Below are 17,334 nucleotides of genomic sequence, written 5' to 3' on the forward strand. Positions count from 1 at the left end.
AGACTATATCGCAATGATAGTTAATATTGAAGATATATGAGTACTTTACTTATATGCAAATAAATTTAATTTGAATATAAATAAAGTAGGTACCTAACTTATTGAATTTAAAGATATATTTGAGAGGGAGTTACATTTGATGATAAAACTGCTTATTCTACTAAAACTTGAGTATAAATAGGAGTTTGTAAGTAGCTAAAGACTAGATGATTTAAAAGATTTAATTTAATGCAGCTTAACGGTTGATAAACTGCATATGTCCAACACGCTGTGCCTTTGGTGGTAAGTCAACTGTGGACTTGGGGACAGACGTGTTTGCGATAGCCCCTGCCTCGGACTACCCAAATATCGTGGCTTGTATTTCGCTCTTTTCGGAGATAATTGGGGCACTCTCAAGTTTTGAGGTTACATTCAAATAAGTTTGCTTCTCCCCAGAGCATGTAACCCATATTTTTACAATAAATAGACTTCGAAAAAATGTCTGATTCCCTATTACGGTGGACTGAAAGGATCTGCTAAAACATATCTATCGACTTTGTTTTCACAAAATAAAAATTGTTGTAATAAACTAGTCTTCTGTAAAGTCTTTAGATGTTATTGTTAAATTTGAGACTGGTTCGATGAATTTTAATGTAGAGGAGACCTAGGGATGGAGATGGTTCTAAAAAATCCAACTTCAAATATTTACAAATAAAATTTGAAAAAGAAAATTTTATGAATGATGCGGGACTCAAGCCCACCTCTGGCGTTCCGTGCCAGTGCTCTAACCAACTGAGCTAACCGTTCGAGTGACGTATCGTCATAAAATCTTGTATGCTTTGTTCAACTGTCAGGTTGTTTTGTTCAATTTTGTTTTTCAATTTTTTTTTGTGTATTAATCCTAGAAGTGAGGGTTATCACTTTAAAAACATAACAAATTGTTCAAATATTCAGTTGTTTTTCTCAAAATCTGTACTAAGAAGTGCATTTAAGTATAGCTGATATACCAATCTATCATGTATGCATTAATTATAATTTTAATATTTAAAAATCTGTGAGATACGTATAACAAAAATCATTATATGTTACATTAGTCCCTGGTATCCCTATCAGAGATTTGATATACGAATTAGATTTTTATATAATTGAATTAGACAAGTTAACAGCTTCACAAAATTCGTACTAATTTCATATATCCTGGCTACGTTTACACAATGGTTCAATTTTAACTGCAAACTCTATTCTGCTCTTGCGTTGTCAGCATGCTCGGTGTTTGCATGACAACGGTGTTAGGTATTAGTAAATAAATGATCGATGACCATTAAGGAATTCAATATTTATATGAACCTTCTGAATTTTAAGATGTAAAAGAACAAAATGTAAGAAAAAGAACAAGATGTAAACAATAAACTATCCATGTCAGCGCGCCATGGAAAGAAGTATGATAGGGATAAAAAGAATGGACTAAGTCACTGACGAGTAATAAAAGAAGGACTCCGCGTCGTGATATTAGCAAGTGAAGCACCGTTATGCTAGTGTGTGTGCGGTTACGGGGGATACTAGTTACACAATTTTTTCTCCTTTCAATAATCATATATGGCCACAAATACATATATAGTATCGTTTCTACACTTTTTCACAACGCACAACGGAATTTTTAAAATATTTTATTGAGACGCAAACTGATCTGTCACAGACGATGACAATTCTCATAATGGCCGCCTATCGGCCTGTAGTAGTGTGTGTGCGTGGGGCTATGTATTTACACATTTAATCGGCTTGTTTTAGTGCTACACTGTTATGTAAGGTGACACGGAGTCCTTATTTTTTTACTAGTCCGTGGACTAAATAAGGAATAGCAGAATCAGATTGAAGAAAAAAGTTCAGAATAAAGCCCGGAGAATAAGAATACAAAATTAGAAATGGGCAGGACATATGATTAGAAGACCAGACAAATGGAGTAAATTAGTCACCCAGTGGTACCCAAGGATTGGAAACAGAAACAGAGGGAGACTACTGAGTAGATGGGATAACGATATAAGACTCAGAAAGGCAGTAGGTAATGGAGAAGATTGGAGGAGGCTTTTGTCAACTGGCAACCGGACACGCAGAAATAAAGAAAAAATTATATTTATTAATGATAACTGTACAATAAAAGGCTAATAATAATAATAATAGGTAAATGTAATTATGAATCAGATCTGGTTACTTTCATTATGTTCAGGTTCTTGGAGTACCAAGAAGGAACAATCTTTTTATATGTCTTAATACTTTATTAACCAATATTATAAATTGAATACACAGGGTTTTTTTATATTTATATTGAAAACACTGCAGCGAAATTGGACCAACAAATGTCCGAGCTTCGGCTTCTTCACATAGGATACCGGATGAATATCAACGCGCCATATTTATTTACCTACTTTTCTTCTTTTGATAATAATATGTAAATTACAAACTGGGACACTTCCACTAGGGAAATTAATGGGAATAAATGGGTTACTGGGAGTTCTCCTAGTGTCAAGGAGACAACTACAGTCGCGGTGCCGCTAAGAATGTTGGGTTTTCAATGTCTAAACGGAACTGCATTGCATGTCACTTACATACTGTCAGACGTCTCGACGCGGACGGTCTTATTATAATAAAAAAAAGTGTGTGTGTCGGCTCCGACGCACGACTGTAGTTTACTCCTCAAGAACCATTATCTTTAACAGGTACTAAACAAAAGCGTAACTCAAAATTCCAATTTTAAAAGGTCCATCAAGGAAGGGACATTTTAGCACACCCTAATAGGTATATTATACTACATGTGTAAGCTATCACGCAGTATACTGTGTATGCTGGCTACACACAAGTATACACACACACACACTCCCACACACACACACACTCCCACACACACACACAACTGAAACGTGCGCGAGAAATGATGCGCACCAAAAACGTTACTATCCCATTTGATGAGTTGGTAGGTTTTACTCTCCATATTTTTCTCATACCGGACGCCTTATATGAAAATCGATTCTTTAAGAGTGAACTCAATAAAATTAAACGAAAGGATAATTTGAAGCCCTGTTTGTCTTAAAAACATATTTACTGTGTTGCAAATAGCTCTGAGCGACACTGCACTTTTGTGTTGCACAATTTTCACATGAGAGCGCATGCGTGCTCGACGGCATTCCGAATCCATTCGGCCTTAGATTCTAAATTGTAACTGCGGAGTCTCACATTGGTCGTAGCGAGTGTTTACTGTAGTAACGACTCCATCTTGTTTTCAGACTATTATGTAACATCCACTGGTAAGTTTCTAGTGCAAGGCACCGTAGACATTTCTCCAGTGTCATGGATCTTAATACCCTATTTTAAATACTCTTTAAATTTACCCCTAGAATTCGCATGCTACATAGTAGGTAGAATTCAAAAATCTAAAACCAATTTCAGCAAATTTCGATCTTAGATTTAGTTTTTGCATGCTAGTATTGTTTGGAGCATGATAAGAAATATTTTGTTATTTGTTTTGGGGGTATTTGGTAAGCACCGTCAATTTTACCCTAAGAGTCGCATGATACAAACTGCTAAATAGATATTTCAATATGCTTTTAAATCGACGAGTTCCTTAAAATAATTTTGTACAAATAATCCATTCCCTTTATTGTAACGACATTTTATTACAGCTAAAAACATTGTAAATTTCCTATTATTCCAGGCATTATTATTTTCATTTTTTAATCACACATAAACTTTGGAGCTTTAGAGTTGCAGGCAGCTGCCAGTTATTTTTTTATTTAAAAGATTATAAGAATTACAATTGATTTTCAATACTGCCTTAGCTACCTTAATACCTTCTCAATCCATGTCACTCGAGCTGTACTGTAGTACAATAGTAGTATATACCTGGTCTAACTAGTCGCGTTTCTAGCACAATTTGTTGTGTCTATAAAATATATCATCACAAATGGCAGCGGCCACAACACATGCTCCCAAGTTTTCAGCCGAATGTATTATTTAAACATTTCTTCTTTATCAAATAGTTGCATACCAAAACTATGAAAACGACGAAGAAACGGACGACCCGTCTATGTTTAAGCCACCAATGAGAATACATGAGAGAGATTTCGAAAAATTGGTCCTTATAAACCGGACCCGACCCACGCCTTGCGACAGAGAAATGTACTTGTATCAAATGGACTGTAAGAATTTGGATGAGAAACTGAATAAGCCACTAAACGAATGCACGAGGCCGTTCTACGCTCAGCTCGTGAACTACACCAACATGTTGCTGATTGTGGTAGACGCTATGTGCCCCAAGAAAGACGTTTCAATGCCCTCGATAGATCCGACGGAGGTGCAGTACAATGAGTCACTGCCCTGCCTAAAACATAAGCATCCCTTGTACAGAAAGCAGCCCGCATCATGCATTCGAAATCATACTGAGGTAAGAAGTGCTCACATTTTTAGGAATACAGCGCGACCCTACAATAGCGACATTAAACGAGCACACGTGTAGAGCCAGAGCAGAGGTCCAAACAAAAAAATTATACATTTACCCCCTTATTCATAATAGTCTGCTAACTTAAAGCATTGCTAATTCTCACTCTGTCTTCTTCTATTGACCTAAGTCAGAATGAGAAAAAACACTCCTTAGCGGCTGTTTAAAGTTAGCGGACCATTATGAATAAGGGGGTTAGAAAACAAAAATTTTATCACCCTTACGTGGACGCTACTGACATACGAGTTCCGACGGCTACGGAGGGGCGTGGAAGTAAGTAGAAGGTGTCAGTGCGTACGCTAGCTCGCGGCTACTACATTACTTACTTCTGTAAGTTCCATGTGTTCCGAAATGATGTTATAGAAAATTCATTAATTTATGTTTGAACTATGTTTTTTTTATGACTAAATTTAAGTAGCTCTTCCCATGTGTTCATTGAATGTCGCCATTATATCGCCACACTGTATATACATCTATTACACAACAAGCCTTAGTATTTTCTTTGATTAACGCGAGTGTTACACATTTAAATAAAACACATTTAAAGGATTAAAACTAGTGTAATTGTTTTTACATTTGATTTTTGCGTAAAAGTTACATTTTTATTTTAGTTAACCCGACGTTTCAAGACCTTTCCAGATCTCGTTTTCAGGGGAACTGAAAGCAGTCAGTTTACCCAAAAATCTAATGTAAAAACAGTTACAATTACACGCGTTTTAATCCTTTAAAAGTGTTTTATTTAAACAATAAGCTTTATATTCAACTTCCGAAACTGAAGAACGAACGAACTTAAGAAATTTTCAGATAAAAAATGATTTAAAATTTCATATCAAACCGGTCGTAGTGAAATAACTATAAAAACGTAGTTTGACATTAATAATCAAGTAGGTATTATGTTAATTACCACGAACATTTCAAAGATCCTTGAAAGTCTTCTCCTTCTAACAAATGATACAGCAAACTTTTCGAAACTTATTTTTAAGGTCTAATACCTCGGACAGACATGAAAATGCATCAATATATAGTAACTAAATAACTAAACAAACCGTATTCGTGATTTTTTAAGGAAATTTTAATATTTTACTGCATAGCGGCAACAGTGTTGAGCCAAGACTGATTAATCCCACGCTTATGACTAGGCGGTAAAGGAAATGGTGCAAACAGTGGCGTTGTCAAGGAATCCCTTCCCTAATAACTCAAAATTTTGAAATCTACTTCAGCCAATATATTGCCATTTGTCAGCTATTTTAGGACTGCATGGTCTGAAGCAATCTTTTACCTGCAAGTCAGTGTCGTTTACATTTTCTTAAAAGATGCATGCAATAAATTGCGGATTATAGAAGCATTCTGACTACATCAGATTATTTTTTGTTATTTTCAGGAGAGCAACATCGACATGTGCGGACGAGGAAGCTTACCACATAAAACCCTATTACCATGGATTTTAGTAGTTCTTAAATGGTCTATATCTTACATTTTATGTGTAACTTGGATTTATTAAAATTTGATCTTTACAACTAACTGAATTAAATAACATTTAAGACAGTTGGTTCCATATGGTAGCCATCTAGTTATCTCATAAGTATTTTTATAACTATGGCAGAGATTGTAAAGCAAAAAGAATTTATGGTATTTCACTTCACATCTGCCAATTATGTTCCGTTACACAGGGTGCTGTCAAGATGGGTGATACAGCGTCACCGTTAAAGTTAAAGGTGGGGAGGATGCATAGCATGTAAAATAAACTTCACATCTTGTACTGCATTGTAGTAGGCAGGATGTATTACTTTTCACAAATTACAAATGTTGCTAGCATTAAAAAATGTAATGAGTGTATAACAGGTCCATAAATACATGCCACATAATAGTAGTAAATGTAGCTAGTGAAATTACTCAGCAAATGAGACTTGACAACTTATCTCTCAAGGTGACGAGCGCAGTTGTAGTGCCAGTCAGATTTTTTCAATAATCCTGAGTGGCACTGCATTATAATGGGCAAGGTGTATCAATTACCAAGAGCTGAACGTCCTGCTCGTCTCGTACCTTATTTTCATAAAAAAAGGCCTGTTTCAAATTCTTTCTGCTTTACAACTGGTGTATACAAAAATATTTTAAATTTTAGCATCTCAATATAGTCAATGAGATGAATAGACAAAAACATGTCATTTAACATATCAATGTTTTCATGTAAATGAACTATAATTTAACTCTCTATGTGCCACAGCATAGATTTGGCATGTTTCATATCAAATTATATACTTCTTTAGTTGAAGGACAATACATAATAATAATAATAATGAGGATAATAAGTATTTATCTCAATTTTGGGTTCGTTTTATCCTAATTTTAAGTTGAACTGCTGCAATTTTTTTAATATTATTTAAGAAACTCTCCATATATTAAATATATTTAATAATTAATCTGTTATTTGTGTTGTATTCTCATTCCGTCCTTATTTGATTTTGATGACATATAAATAGATTTAAATATTGTTTCATGATTTATAATTATTTTATTTTATTGATAATTCTATTCTTGTGTAAAGCCAATTTTCCATTAAGATTTTTAAATTAAACAAATATGAGATGTTCTGTATTTAATAAATATTTATTGTAAAAAATGCACTTTTATTTTAGAACAGCACTAACCTAATTAGCCACTACATAAATACTTCAAAAACTAAAACAATCATTGGCATTTAAAGTATTTCTTTATAGATGGCAATTATTCAATAACTATTACAGATAGGTGACTATATATCTCAAGGTGACGAGCGCAATTGTAGTGCCGCTCAGGATTTTTGGGATTTCCAAGAATCCTGAGCGGCACTGCTAATGGCGGGCGTATATATTACCATCAGCTGAACGTCCTGTAGTTTCATATACAAAAAAAAGGTATCAAAAATCATTAAAATGATATTGAAAGTACATTACCTCATCAGTAAAACAAAATTTTGATTGATTGATTGATCTGATTTTTAAAAAGTTATTGATGTCATTTTACTGTTTCAGTTACGTACTTTCAATATCAGTTTAAAGTTTTTTGATATCTGTAATAGTTACAGACTCATTGCCTGGTCAGGAAATTTTGCACAAAGGTGATTGGAACATTAAAGGTGAGTAATGAAGTGAGCACTGAGAAGGGAGTCTTCGGAAATTTTATCCAAATGGAGATAAAATAAGATATATTGGAGTCTGCTGTTCACAATAATCTATCTTATATGATGAAGTATGTGTTTTAAGTTTATAATTTATACGAAAGCATAAACCACAGTGAAGCATTACTAGGATGCCGCAAATATTCAGTAAAGCATCAAACTTTAACAAATTCAATATATTAAAAATACACCAGATTTTCTAGAGAAGTTTGACTATTAATTATAATATCTCTTTTCAAAGGCTTAGGTGAGATTGGAAATGCAAAGAGAATAATAAAAAAACCAAGATTTACATTATTTTCTATTATCTTACATATTGAAATTAATTTTCTTTTAACAACAAAATATAAGTTACCTGTTCTATTAACAAGAAAACTGATATTGCATAAAATTAAGTATAAACTTATCACAACAAGGTTATAACTTCAATTTTTTTCTCAGCATTGAACTTATATGTAGCGGTATATACTTAAAAATTTTAAACATTAAGCACTTTATTTAACATCACCTTGTATTTCATATATTATACATGGACAAAACAATGGAATCCTAAGATTTATTCTTTAGTTCTGAACTGTATTTTTCTTAATAAGCTCATTGATCTCAGCCATAAGAACCTCATACCTCTGGTGACGTAATAAGGAATCTTGAAGCTTCTCAAGTTGCTCACCACCTTCCATGAATACCTTCAGACTTGGGATGTTGATTGCACCCTCTCTGTGCTCTGTCACTCGATCCTGAGGGTAGTTGTAAGTTCTGATTTTCTCATTGCGATTACTGGAACCAATCTGAAACATGTTGGTTTTTATATTATTATATTTCAATAGTACGGATACATCCAAATGATATAGAATAAAAGTTACCATAATATGATATATCTAATATTAAGTAATGAGTTTATTGCTACTTCTTCTCATTAGCTCAACCCTTTAATAAGCTGTGGTAAATTCAATAAGAATTCTTTTTTGACATTCATAAGTGTCATTTCCGTGACCTATATGAATAAAGTGGTTTTGATATGAAAGCTGTTATTTTGGTTAATCATTCAAATTATTTTGCAGAATATAATATATGTTACTTGTAGGTATTATTTTGCCATTAGATTGTCCAATCTAGTGGCAGTGAAAATTATTAATGTGAAGAAATTGTAACACATACTCAAACATTTAAACAGCAGCAATTAGTGTCGTTACAATTTCCTTACAGTTTACAATTACAATGTTTGCAATTTATACAAAATTTAAGACATCAAAAGGCAAAAGATTAGTGTTCAGCCACATTATTACAAATACAACAATGTTGTGCTTTAAAAACAAATTAACAATATCTTTATAGATAGTGATGAGCAGAAAATTAATATATATATATAAGCAGAAATTGAAACTTTCAATCTACAGAAGCTGTGATTTGTATTCTTGTCCGACTTATTTAACAAATAAATTCCTACCCTTGCAACTCAACTATTATCCTACTCTTTAGGGAAGAGAGAAGAGAGAGTTGCATGGAATATCAGATAAACAATGCTCACATATTATTCAGTACTTACTGTAACAGGTTTGTTTGAGTATCATTAAGAAAATTATATGTTCTTTGTACAAGTTGAACTTGTGGTACATTCAGTAATTTAAATTAAATATTTATAATGTCAATTAAAAGCGCTTAGATTAAGGATATCTGAATAAAGTTTATTTAACTTTGGCTGGCGGCAATGCAGAAAGCATTAAGTACAGTAAACAAAATATTACAACATTAAAATGGAAACAGACCTGTGATTTTCTCTCACTGTTAATTTTTGAAGACTGCTCCTCAACTTGCTTTTGTAACAATAATGTTCTTAGTTTTTCCATTGCAATCTGTCTGTTTTTAATCTGAGACCTTCCTTCTTGACATTCAACCACCAGTCCACTTGGTATATGAGTGATTCTCACTGCACTGTCTGTTGTGTTAACATGCTGTCCACCAGCTCCGCTTGCTCTCTTTGTCTCAATTGCTATATCTTTATCAGGAATCGCCAATTCTATTTCAGTGGGAAGCTGTAATACAGCAACAGACACTGTACTAGTGTGTATTCTACCTCCTTTTTCTGTAACAGGAATCCGCTGAACCCTATGGACTCCCGCTTCCATTATCATTAGTTCTGGCACACCAAAACCCTTAATAATCATGGATACTTTTCTTACACCACCAATATCAGACACTTCTAGAGATGCAAGATCAGTTTCCCATTCTTTATACTGTGCAAATGCTTCATACATATCAAAAAGTTCTCGAGCAAATAACATGGCCTCTTGACCGCCAGCACCTGCAGTGACTTCCAACATAACTCCACCATTGGTTAGGCAAGGCTCAAGAAGTATAGTTTGCAAGTCTCCATCTATTTCTTTCAGTCTTGCAAGGTATATCTCAGCCTCCTCCTTTATCATATCCTTAATTTCTTCATCTTTCTCTTCTTTTTTATTGAGGTCTTTGAGAGATTCTATACTATCATAAAGAGTGATACGCTGTTCAAGAACTGACACTATAGGCTTGATTTCATAAAGCCGCCTTGATTCTTCTACAGTTCTTCTTGCCCTCGTGAGAAGTACATCATATTCTATCATCAAATGCTTAAGATAAGTTTGTATTGCTGGTTCGGATAGATTTAGGCTCTTTTGTGAAGAATATTTACATATTATAGGAAGAGTATCCCGATATAATAAGGCTCTAACAGAAGGTATTCTTGCAAGGAACATGATCTGTGATTAAATATATAATAATTTAAATAATAAATTTACAAACAACTAAAGAAATTTTATGTTAAAACAATTACATAGAATCAAAACATTATGTTCAAAAATTTTTTTTTTTTTTTTTATATATTAATTCGTTCTTTCGAACAGGCTATAGCCAGGGGCCTTACTGCCTTGTCGTTAGTATTTTCATTTCTTTGGTATTTATTATTTTCACTATTTTGTTTTACAAAAAGTCCAATCCAGTTTTCTCATTTCATCTTACATTATTTCCATTTTCCTTTTCCAATTATGTATATTCGATAGCGAATATTTATAGTAGTTTCTTTCATCAAATCCAATCCAGTCTTAAAGTCATCAGTTATTTTACCATTTCCGTTAATGTATAATTCTCTAAAGAATATTTTCCATATTTTCCTTTTAGTAAGTCCAAATCCAGTAATATAGTCTCTAATAATTTTCCCCTTTTCTTAAAGTCAAATCCAGTGTAATTTGCATAACTTTTTAGAATAATACCTACCTATTTACATTATCTGTTCAGTTCGCGAATTGCGCTATGCTATTACTAGTTGTATATGTACAAGTTATAACGTATTTACATAATTATAAACAAATTTACAATGTATGTATCTACAAATTACAATGTATTTACAGTACTACATACAAATTTATACAAGGACATATAAGTTGATGTGTCCTTTAATAGATCTATTACTGAGAGCGGGATTATATTGGGTGCACCATATATTTCCAGTAGCTCATCCATCAGCACAAGGCGCTGTATGCCAAAGGACGAACAATCAAAAAAGATGTGATCCAGAGACTGATCTTGTTGCTTATTACAATGGTCACAAAAAGGAGAGGAGACAATTTTTTTGCGATGAAGATGAAAATTCAATCGATAGTGACCAATACGCATTCGTGTTATTGTAGTATAGAACTTTCTGTGAGCGTTATTTTTAAACTTACAAAACCAGGGTGTGCTATTAACGGGATTATCTAACAAAGTATACGAATGAGCCTTATTTTCAACTTCTGTACAATTGTACCAATATCTTCCCCAAAGAAGAGTCATACGCTGTTTTAGATTACTTATTATATCTGTATATGGTATGTTAATGTCTAGATCTTTGCAATCAGGATATAGGGATAGATCGGATATATTAATGATAGTTCTAGCTAGAAAATCAGCGCTTTCGTTTCCTGCTACTCCTATATGGGACGGGACCCAAACGAAATCCACTTTAATATCGATTAAACATAGTTCGAACCACAATTCCTTTATAGCAAAAATGATGTAATTGATGTTAGCACTCATTTTGTTATTTGACAAACTTTTTAACACACTCATACTATCACTAACTATTACCCACTTCTTATTAAGTTGATTTTGTTTCTTAATATGCTTTAAAGCAAAAAGAATAGCGACGGCTTCAGCAGTAAAAATACTGGCATATCTATTAATCTTAAAGCCAATACCCTTCCTAATTTCAGGAAGGTAGATTGCAAAAGAAACATTATTATTGTTTTTTGCGCCATCCGTATAAACAAATTTACAATTAGACCATTCTGACAATAATACATGAACCTCCTCTTTTGAAGTTAAATTTGGATCTATTACAACATTAATTGCAGAATATTTACATCGAAAAGAACCTGCATGGCAGGGAAGTATATCATTATTCCGATGAATATTTAAATCTTGTAGAAATTTAAAAAATGAAGAAAAATCTTGCAAGATAAACAACTGTCTCGGAAATGAAGACGATTGATAAGCAATAAGATTCTTAAGAAGATTGTTCGTCGGCAAGCTATAGAGCTTTAAAATAAATCTTTCTTTAAGATAACTAAATCTAATACACAAAGGAGGAAGGTTGGCCTCGATTTGCATAGCAGCTATTGGGCTAGTTTTAAGTGCACCCAATATTGTACGCATACATTTATTTTGTATTTTATCCAGACTATTAACAATTTTGCTGTCTGCGGCGAAACAATGAAAGCCATATTCAAAATGACTACGAATAAGCGATTTATACAAAATTAACAATATTTTAGGGTCCGCTCCCCACGACGTTGCACACAAAGATTTTAATACATTATAAGCTTTATTCGCTTTAATTATAACACTATCTGTATATTTTTTCCAAGACAGTTTTGGAGTAAATGTTACACCTAGAAATTTTATGTCACATGAAATAGGCAGTGGAATGCCATTGTATAAAATGGGAGGCAATATGATGCGTTTACGACCAATCACAAAGACTTTTGATTTGGTTGGATTTACATTTAAATTAAGATAAGAAAAGTATTGATATAAATTTACAAGTGCTTTATTAATAGTAGCGGCTAAATTAATCAGATCAACTCCCGATACATAGACGACTAAGTCATCTGCATACTGTAGGTTTACTATATTTGGCCCCAAAATAAGGTTCAATCGTCTTATGTACATAATAAAAATTAAAGGAGACAATATTCCCCCCTGACAAACACCTAGAGAAGAGAGTCGTGGTCCATACAAATGTTTATTAAATTTTACATATACTTTTCTGTCAGTCAAAAAGGATTGCATCCAATTTATTATTTTACCTGGTATCCCTAACATTGATAACTCGTCACAAAGCACGGCAATATTTACACTATTGAAGGCACCTGAGATGTCAAAAAATACAGACAAAAGATACTGATTACTTGCTAAACATTGATGCGCATCAAGCTGTAACTGCGCTATACTCTCCCTAGAAGACCGACCTTTGCGAAAACCAAACTGATTATTAGGCAAAAGACAATTTTGTTCTATAAAGAACTCGAGACGTTGTTTTAGAAGCTGCTCAAATATCTTCCCAACACAAGACGTGAGAGCTATAGGTCTATAAGAGTCAGGTAACATTTTATTTTTGTCTGGCTTTAAAACTGGGATTAAACAGTCTGTTTTCCATTCTGCAGGAATAGTATTCTCCTTCCATAGGCGATTAAGATTATTTAAAAAGATGTTGAGACTGTGGCAATTAAGTTTTTTGAGTAAAATATATGGAATGGTATCAAGACCGAAAGATGTATCACTTCTAGTAAATAAAGCGGATTTTAGTTCTTGTAAAGAAAAAGGCTCTATCAAATATTTATTACTATCATTAACAACATTTACATAGTTAGTTAACTCATTTGATACAAAGTCAGAAGTATACTTTTGTAGAAAATCTGGAATCCAACTATCATTCAACACACTGTCAGGAATGTAAGTTTTGTTAAATTTGCGCATGTATTTCCAAATTGAAGACAAAGGAGTACAACGATTAAATGAATTGCACAAGCCTATCCAGCTATTTCTTCTTTCACTTTTTAAGATAAGTTTTTTTAAAGCCCGCAATCTCTTAAACTCCACATAATTTTCATCAGTGGAGTTGTTTTTAAAATTAATGTAACCATTTTTAGCATTTAAAACTGCTTCTGTACACCTCTGATTCCACCAAGGCGACCAAGGATATTTAAAAGATTTTTGTGAACAAGAACTAGTAGCATTATTACTATTAGAACTTTTGGAAAACAGACAGCTAGGGATTGACTGCTTGGCAGCAGAAAGTAAAATATTACAAAAGGAATTAAAAGCATCTATTGAAGATAAAGTGTCAAATTTAACATCATCCAAATAAGAAACAACTAAGTTACTATACATATTCCAATTCACCTGCTTATAATTAGGGTGAGTGGGCAAATGTAGATTATTACATAATGTGTTTTGCAAACTAATACTATCACTACTTACTGCCATTTTTATTATTACAGGGAGATGATAACTACTGCCCAGAGGACTGTCAATAACTGACCAGTCACATAAAAGAGCCAAAGATGGAGTTACCAAAGTCAAGTCAAGAGCATTAGGACGCCAAGATGGAGATCCTATTGTGGTAGCTTGACCATTATTCAGAATAACAAGACCATTCTCATCTATAACCTCTAAAACATCTTTACCTCGAGGCAATGTATCAACACATCCCCACAACATGTGATGAGCATTGAAATCACCTGCAAATATCATTGGCTCTGGAATGGACTTAATTAAACTGTTTAAATTGTTTTTATTAAATGGAGGATTTGAATTGGAAGGACTGTAAAAACTCACAATACTCAGTTCTTTGTTATTAATTTTAATTTTAATGCAAACATTTTGTAGAGCACTATCATAATATGTATTTATGTTAGAAAATGTGATATTATTATGAATAAAAATTGCTACACCATTGTGTTTATTACCACAATCATTCCTTATTGTGTTATAGCCTTTTATTAAAAAATACTGATGTGGTTTTAACCAAGTTTCCGAAATTATAGCAATATGGATATGATTTTCATATAAAAACCTTGTAAAAATAAGCCTATTACTAATAATACTTTGAGCGTTCCACTGCACTATATTCAATGTATCCATAATAACAATTAACACGTTCATTACCACTACGATTTTCATGATGTCTTCTCAGATGCCGCCTACATTTTCCGGTGGACTCACCAGGTGAGTCGCCGGCACTGCTATATAAATTGAATCGACTCGCCACGCGAGTTCACTGGCACTACTTATGGTAAATTCTATGTTTTGTTATTTTTGTGGCCGTCACAGTGTACAACGCAATTAAAAAGTGTTTTAGGACTTGTCTTTTTTCTTTAAAAAGTGTTTTAGCTTGTAAAAATGGCAAAAAACTCTTCGGATAAAAAAAAAGGTAAGTGTGTTTCGTAATTTAAGCAGTGGTTGTCAATCTTTTTAACTGTGGTTACTGTTAAGGTTATATTTTGAATTTTGTAATATGTACTTGTAAATAGACAATTTTACCCTGAAATACGGGCTCTCAGTTTTAAGAATATTGTATCAGATTAAAATATATAATTTTTATTGCGAATTTAATTGATAACAATTAAAAAAAATAGTTTTTGAAAACGTTTAAAATCTGTCGAATTAAAATTAAATGATAACTTATTAATATGCAATAATTATAGTGTCTTTAAATGAAACAACATTTTTATTACGTTCGTTTGTTAAGAAGTGCCTGATATTTTTTTAGCGCGGTTTGTGGCAGAAACGGAGCCTTACGACGACGATTTAACTCAGATGGAGGAGGAGAGACCTACAAAGCGACCATGCATAGAAGGTAACGTGTTTGTTTTGTTATTGATTATTTTCATTTTACTTATCTTAACAACGTTTTACCAGGTGGTAGGCCTTTTATGCTAGGTACGACTACCTGTGGTGGACACCAGCAGTGCCAGATATTCAGCCGCCAAATAGTAATGCTCTGTTCCTGTTTGAATGGCACTGTAGCTAGTGAAATAACTGGGCACATGAGACTCAAGAACTGACTTCTCACATTGATGAGCGCAGTGCAGTGCATCCAATGACTGTAAATCAAAGCAATGGGTAGCACTGCAACTGTTATGAGCTGGCATGACGCTTACCATCGTGTGAATGTCCAGCACGTCTCATCACTTGTTTACATAAAAAACATGTAATATTTAAAAGCTGCTTTATTCCTATTTTTATTTTATTTTAGGAAATCTCCAAAATTACACTGAAGACAACTCGATGAAGGTTCTGTTTGAAAATGATTCTCAAGACTGGGATGACGACAATAATAACTATCAAACATGTGACATTTCAACAAATACGAAAAACTTAAATCTTACTGAAAGCAGCACTCAAACTAATACTACAGGTGATAATTCTAAGTATATAGAAATGGCCAACGAAAGCTTTGGCATTTTTATTGGACGTGAACTTGCCAATGTGCCAATGTTTAAAAGGCGCTTTGTTATGTATCAGATTATTAGACTGATTGAAAACAATTCATAAATTAATAATTAAGGTCTCTGATAATTGGGTTGAAAGTTATGTAATGATAGAAACGCAAAAGAATCTATGAATGATTATTAATAAATACTATCAATATATTGATTAGTTTTACTTATTAATTTAATCCACAAGACTGAGTCTAAATGCTGCTATGTTAATGAATAATAATTTGTGATATTGTGTTTGTTAAGTGGTGGAAATTAGTTAAGTAAATAAAACATTATGTAAATCAACTTTTATTTTTATAACACAAAACAATTTAAATCAACATTTTTAGGCAACACAAAAATTTTTAGTACGATCTTAAAGGCTTTTACTAGTAAGTGATGCTAGTGGATGGTATAAATGCTCTTAATATTTATGGTGCGGTCTAAAACACTCAATACACAATCCTGGCTGACCTGGGCAATCTTCGCATGCGAATGCAGTTTGAACCCTTTTTTTTAATGTGCGCCAACATTGATTACAACGCCTTCTCTTTGTTTTGCCGTGGGTATCTTTTGGTAGTTTCATAATACAATGAATTTTATTCATTAAAGGTCTTTGTAATGTGGGAGGCAAATGAGGTTCTATTATTGACTTAATTACACTTAAGCGGAAATCATACAATGTTAATTTTTTTGAATTGTATTTGTTATATAATAAAAAGGAGTTGACCAATAGAATTTGCATAACATGTATGATTACCTTTTTATACCATCGCAACGATTTGTGCTCGCATGAATAATAAGACAACATTTGGTCATGTCGATCGATTGCTTTCATACATTTATTGTATTTAATAACCATTTGTGGCTTTAATTTCAAAGTACCCCGTCGATTTCGCGTGAGTTCTAAATCCCCATTATATTTACTTGATATAGCCCTTATTTCTCTTTGGTCTATCCATTTTAATACACAAACATTATTCTTGTGAACAATGCATAGTTCTCCTTTTTTTAATTTCGCGGATTCAATTTCTTTTGGATTATTTTTTCTCTTCTGACGAAGCGTACCTGTGCAAAAGGTTTTATTAGAAAATTTTTTTCAACTAAACTGACGCTTGTATAATAATTGTCTACGAACAAATGATGTCCTACATTAATAAAATCATGAAGCAAGTGGTCAACTACTTTTTGCACGTGATTTTTGCCGCCTACGA

At 33.1% G+C, this 17,334-nt stretch overlaps 2 protein-coding genes and 1 long non-coding RNA gene across 13 annotated transcripts in view; 2 read left to right on the forward strand and 1 right to left on the reverse strand.

The window, feature by feature from the left end:
- LOC126966426 (voltage-dependent calcium channel subunit alpha-2/delta-4) overlaps positions 1-6,926 on the forward strand; it is a 31,708-nt gene extending 24,782 nt beyond the window's left edge. For 10 of the 11 annotated variants that reach the window (XM_050810454.1, XM_050810457.1, XM_050810458.1 and 7 more), the window contains 3 exons: positions 3,258-3,278; positions 4,011-4,414; positions 5,850-6,926. In XM_050810454.1, the coding sequence (XP_050666411.1) occupies positions 3,258-3,278; positions 4,011-4,414; positions 5,850-5,969 (545 nt within the window). In that variant the 3' untranslated portion in view covers positions 5,970-6,926. The remainder of the gene's footprint in view (positions 1-3,257; positions 3,279-4,010; positions 4,415-5,849) is intronic. The other variant, XM_050810455.1, reaches the window with a different exon arrangement.
- Positions 6,927-7,051: 125 nt separating this feature from the next.
- On the reverse strand, positions 7,052-10,457 carry LOC126966434 (peptide chain release factor 1). Its single transcript, XM_050810474.1, has 2 exons — positions 9,392-10,457; positions 7,052-8,413 (listed from the first exon to the last, which is right to left on the reverse strand). The coding sequence occupies exons 1-2, from the start codon at positions 10,355-10,357 to the stop codon at positions 8,189-8,191; spliced, it is 1,191 nt and encodes a 396-aa protein (XP_050666431.1). The 5' UTR covers positions 10,358-10,457; the 3' UTR covers positions 7,052-8,188.
- Positions 10,458-14,786: 4,329 nt separating this feature from the next.
- Positions 14,787-16,291, forward strand: LOC126966443 (uncharacterized). The gene is made up of 2 exons (XR_007729737.1): positions 14,787-15,495; positions 15,895-16,291. It is a non-coding gene; the product is annotated as an uncharacterized LOC126966443 (long non-coding RNA).
- The last annotated feature ends 1,043 nt before the right edge of the window (positions 16,292-17,334 follow it).

The sequence above is a fragment of the Leptidea sinapis genome, chromosome 10 (genome assembly GCF_905404315.1).
Source record: "Leptidea sinapis chromosome 10, ilLepSina1.1, whole genome shotgun sequence".
Taxonomy (NCBI): Eukaryota; Metazoa; Arthropoda; class Insecta; order Lepidoptera; family Pieridae; genus Leptidea; species Leptidea sinapis.

Bases quoted from the DNA above. Each gene is read 5' to 3' on its own strand.
- LOC126966434 (XM_050810474.1), bottom strand. From the start codon at position 10,357: ATGTTCCTTGCAAGAATACCTTCTGTTAGAGCCTTATTATATCGGGAT. The intron at 8,414-9,391 runs GTCTGTTTCCAT...AACATGTTTCAG, and splicing joins ACAGTGAGAGAAAATCACAG to ATTGGTTCCAGTAATCGCAA.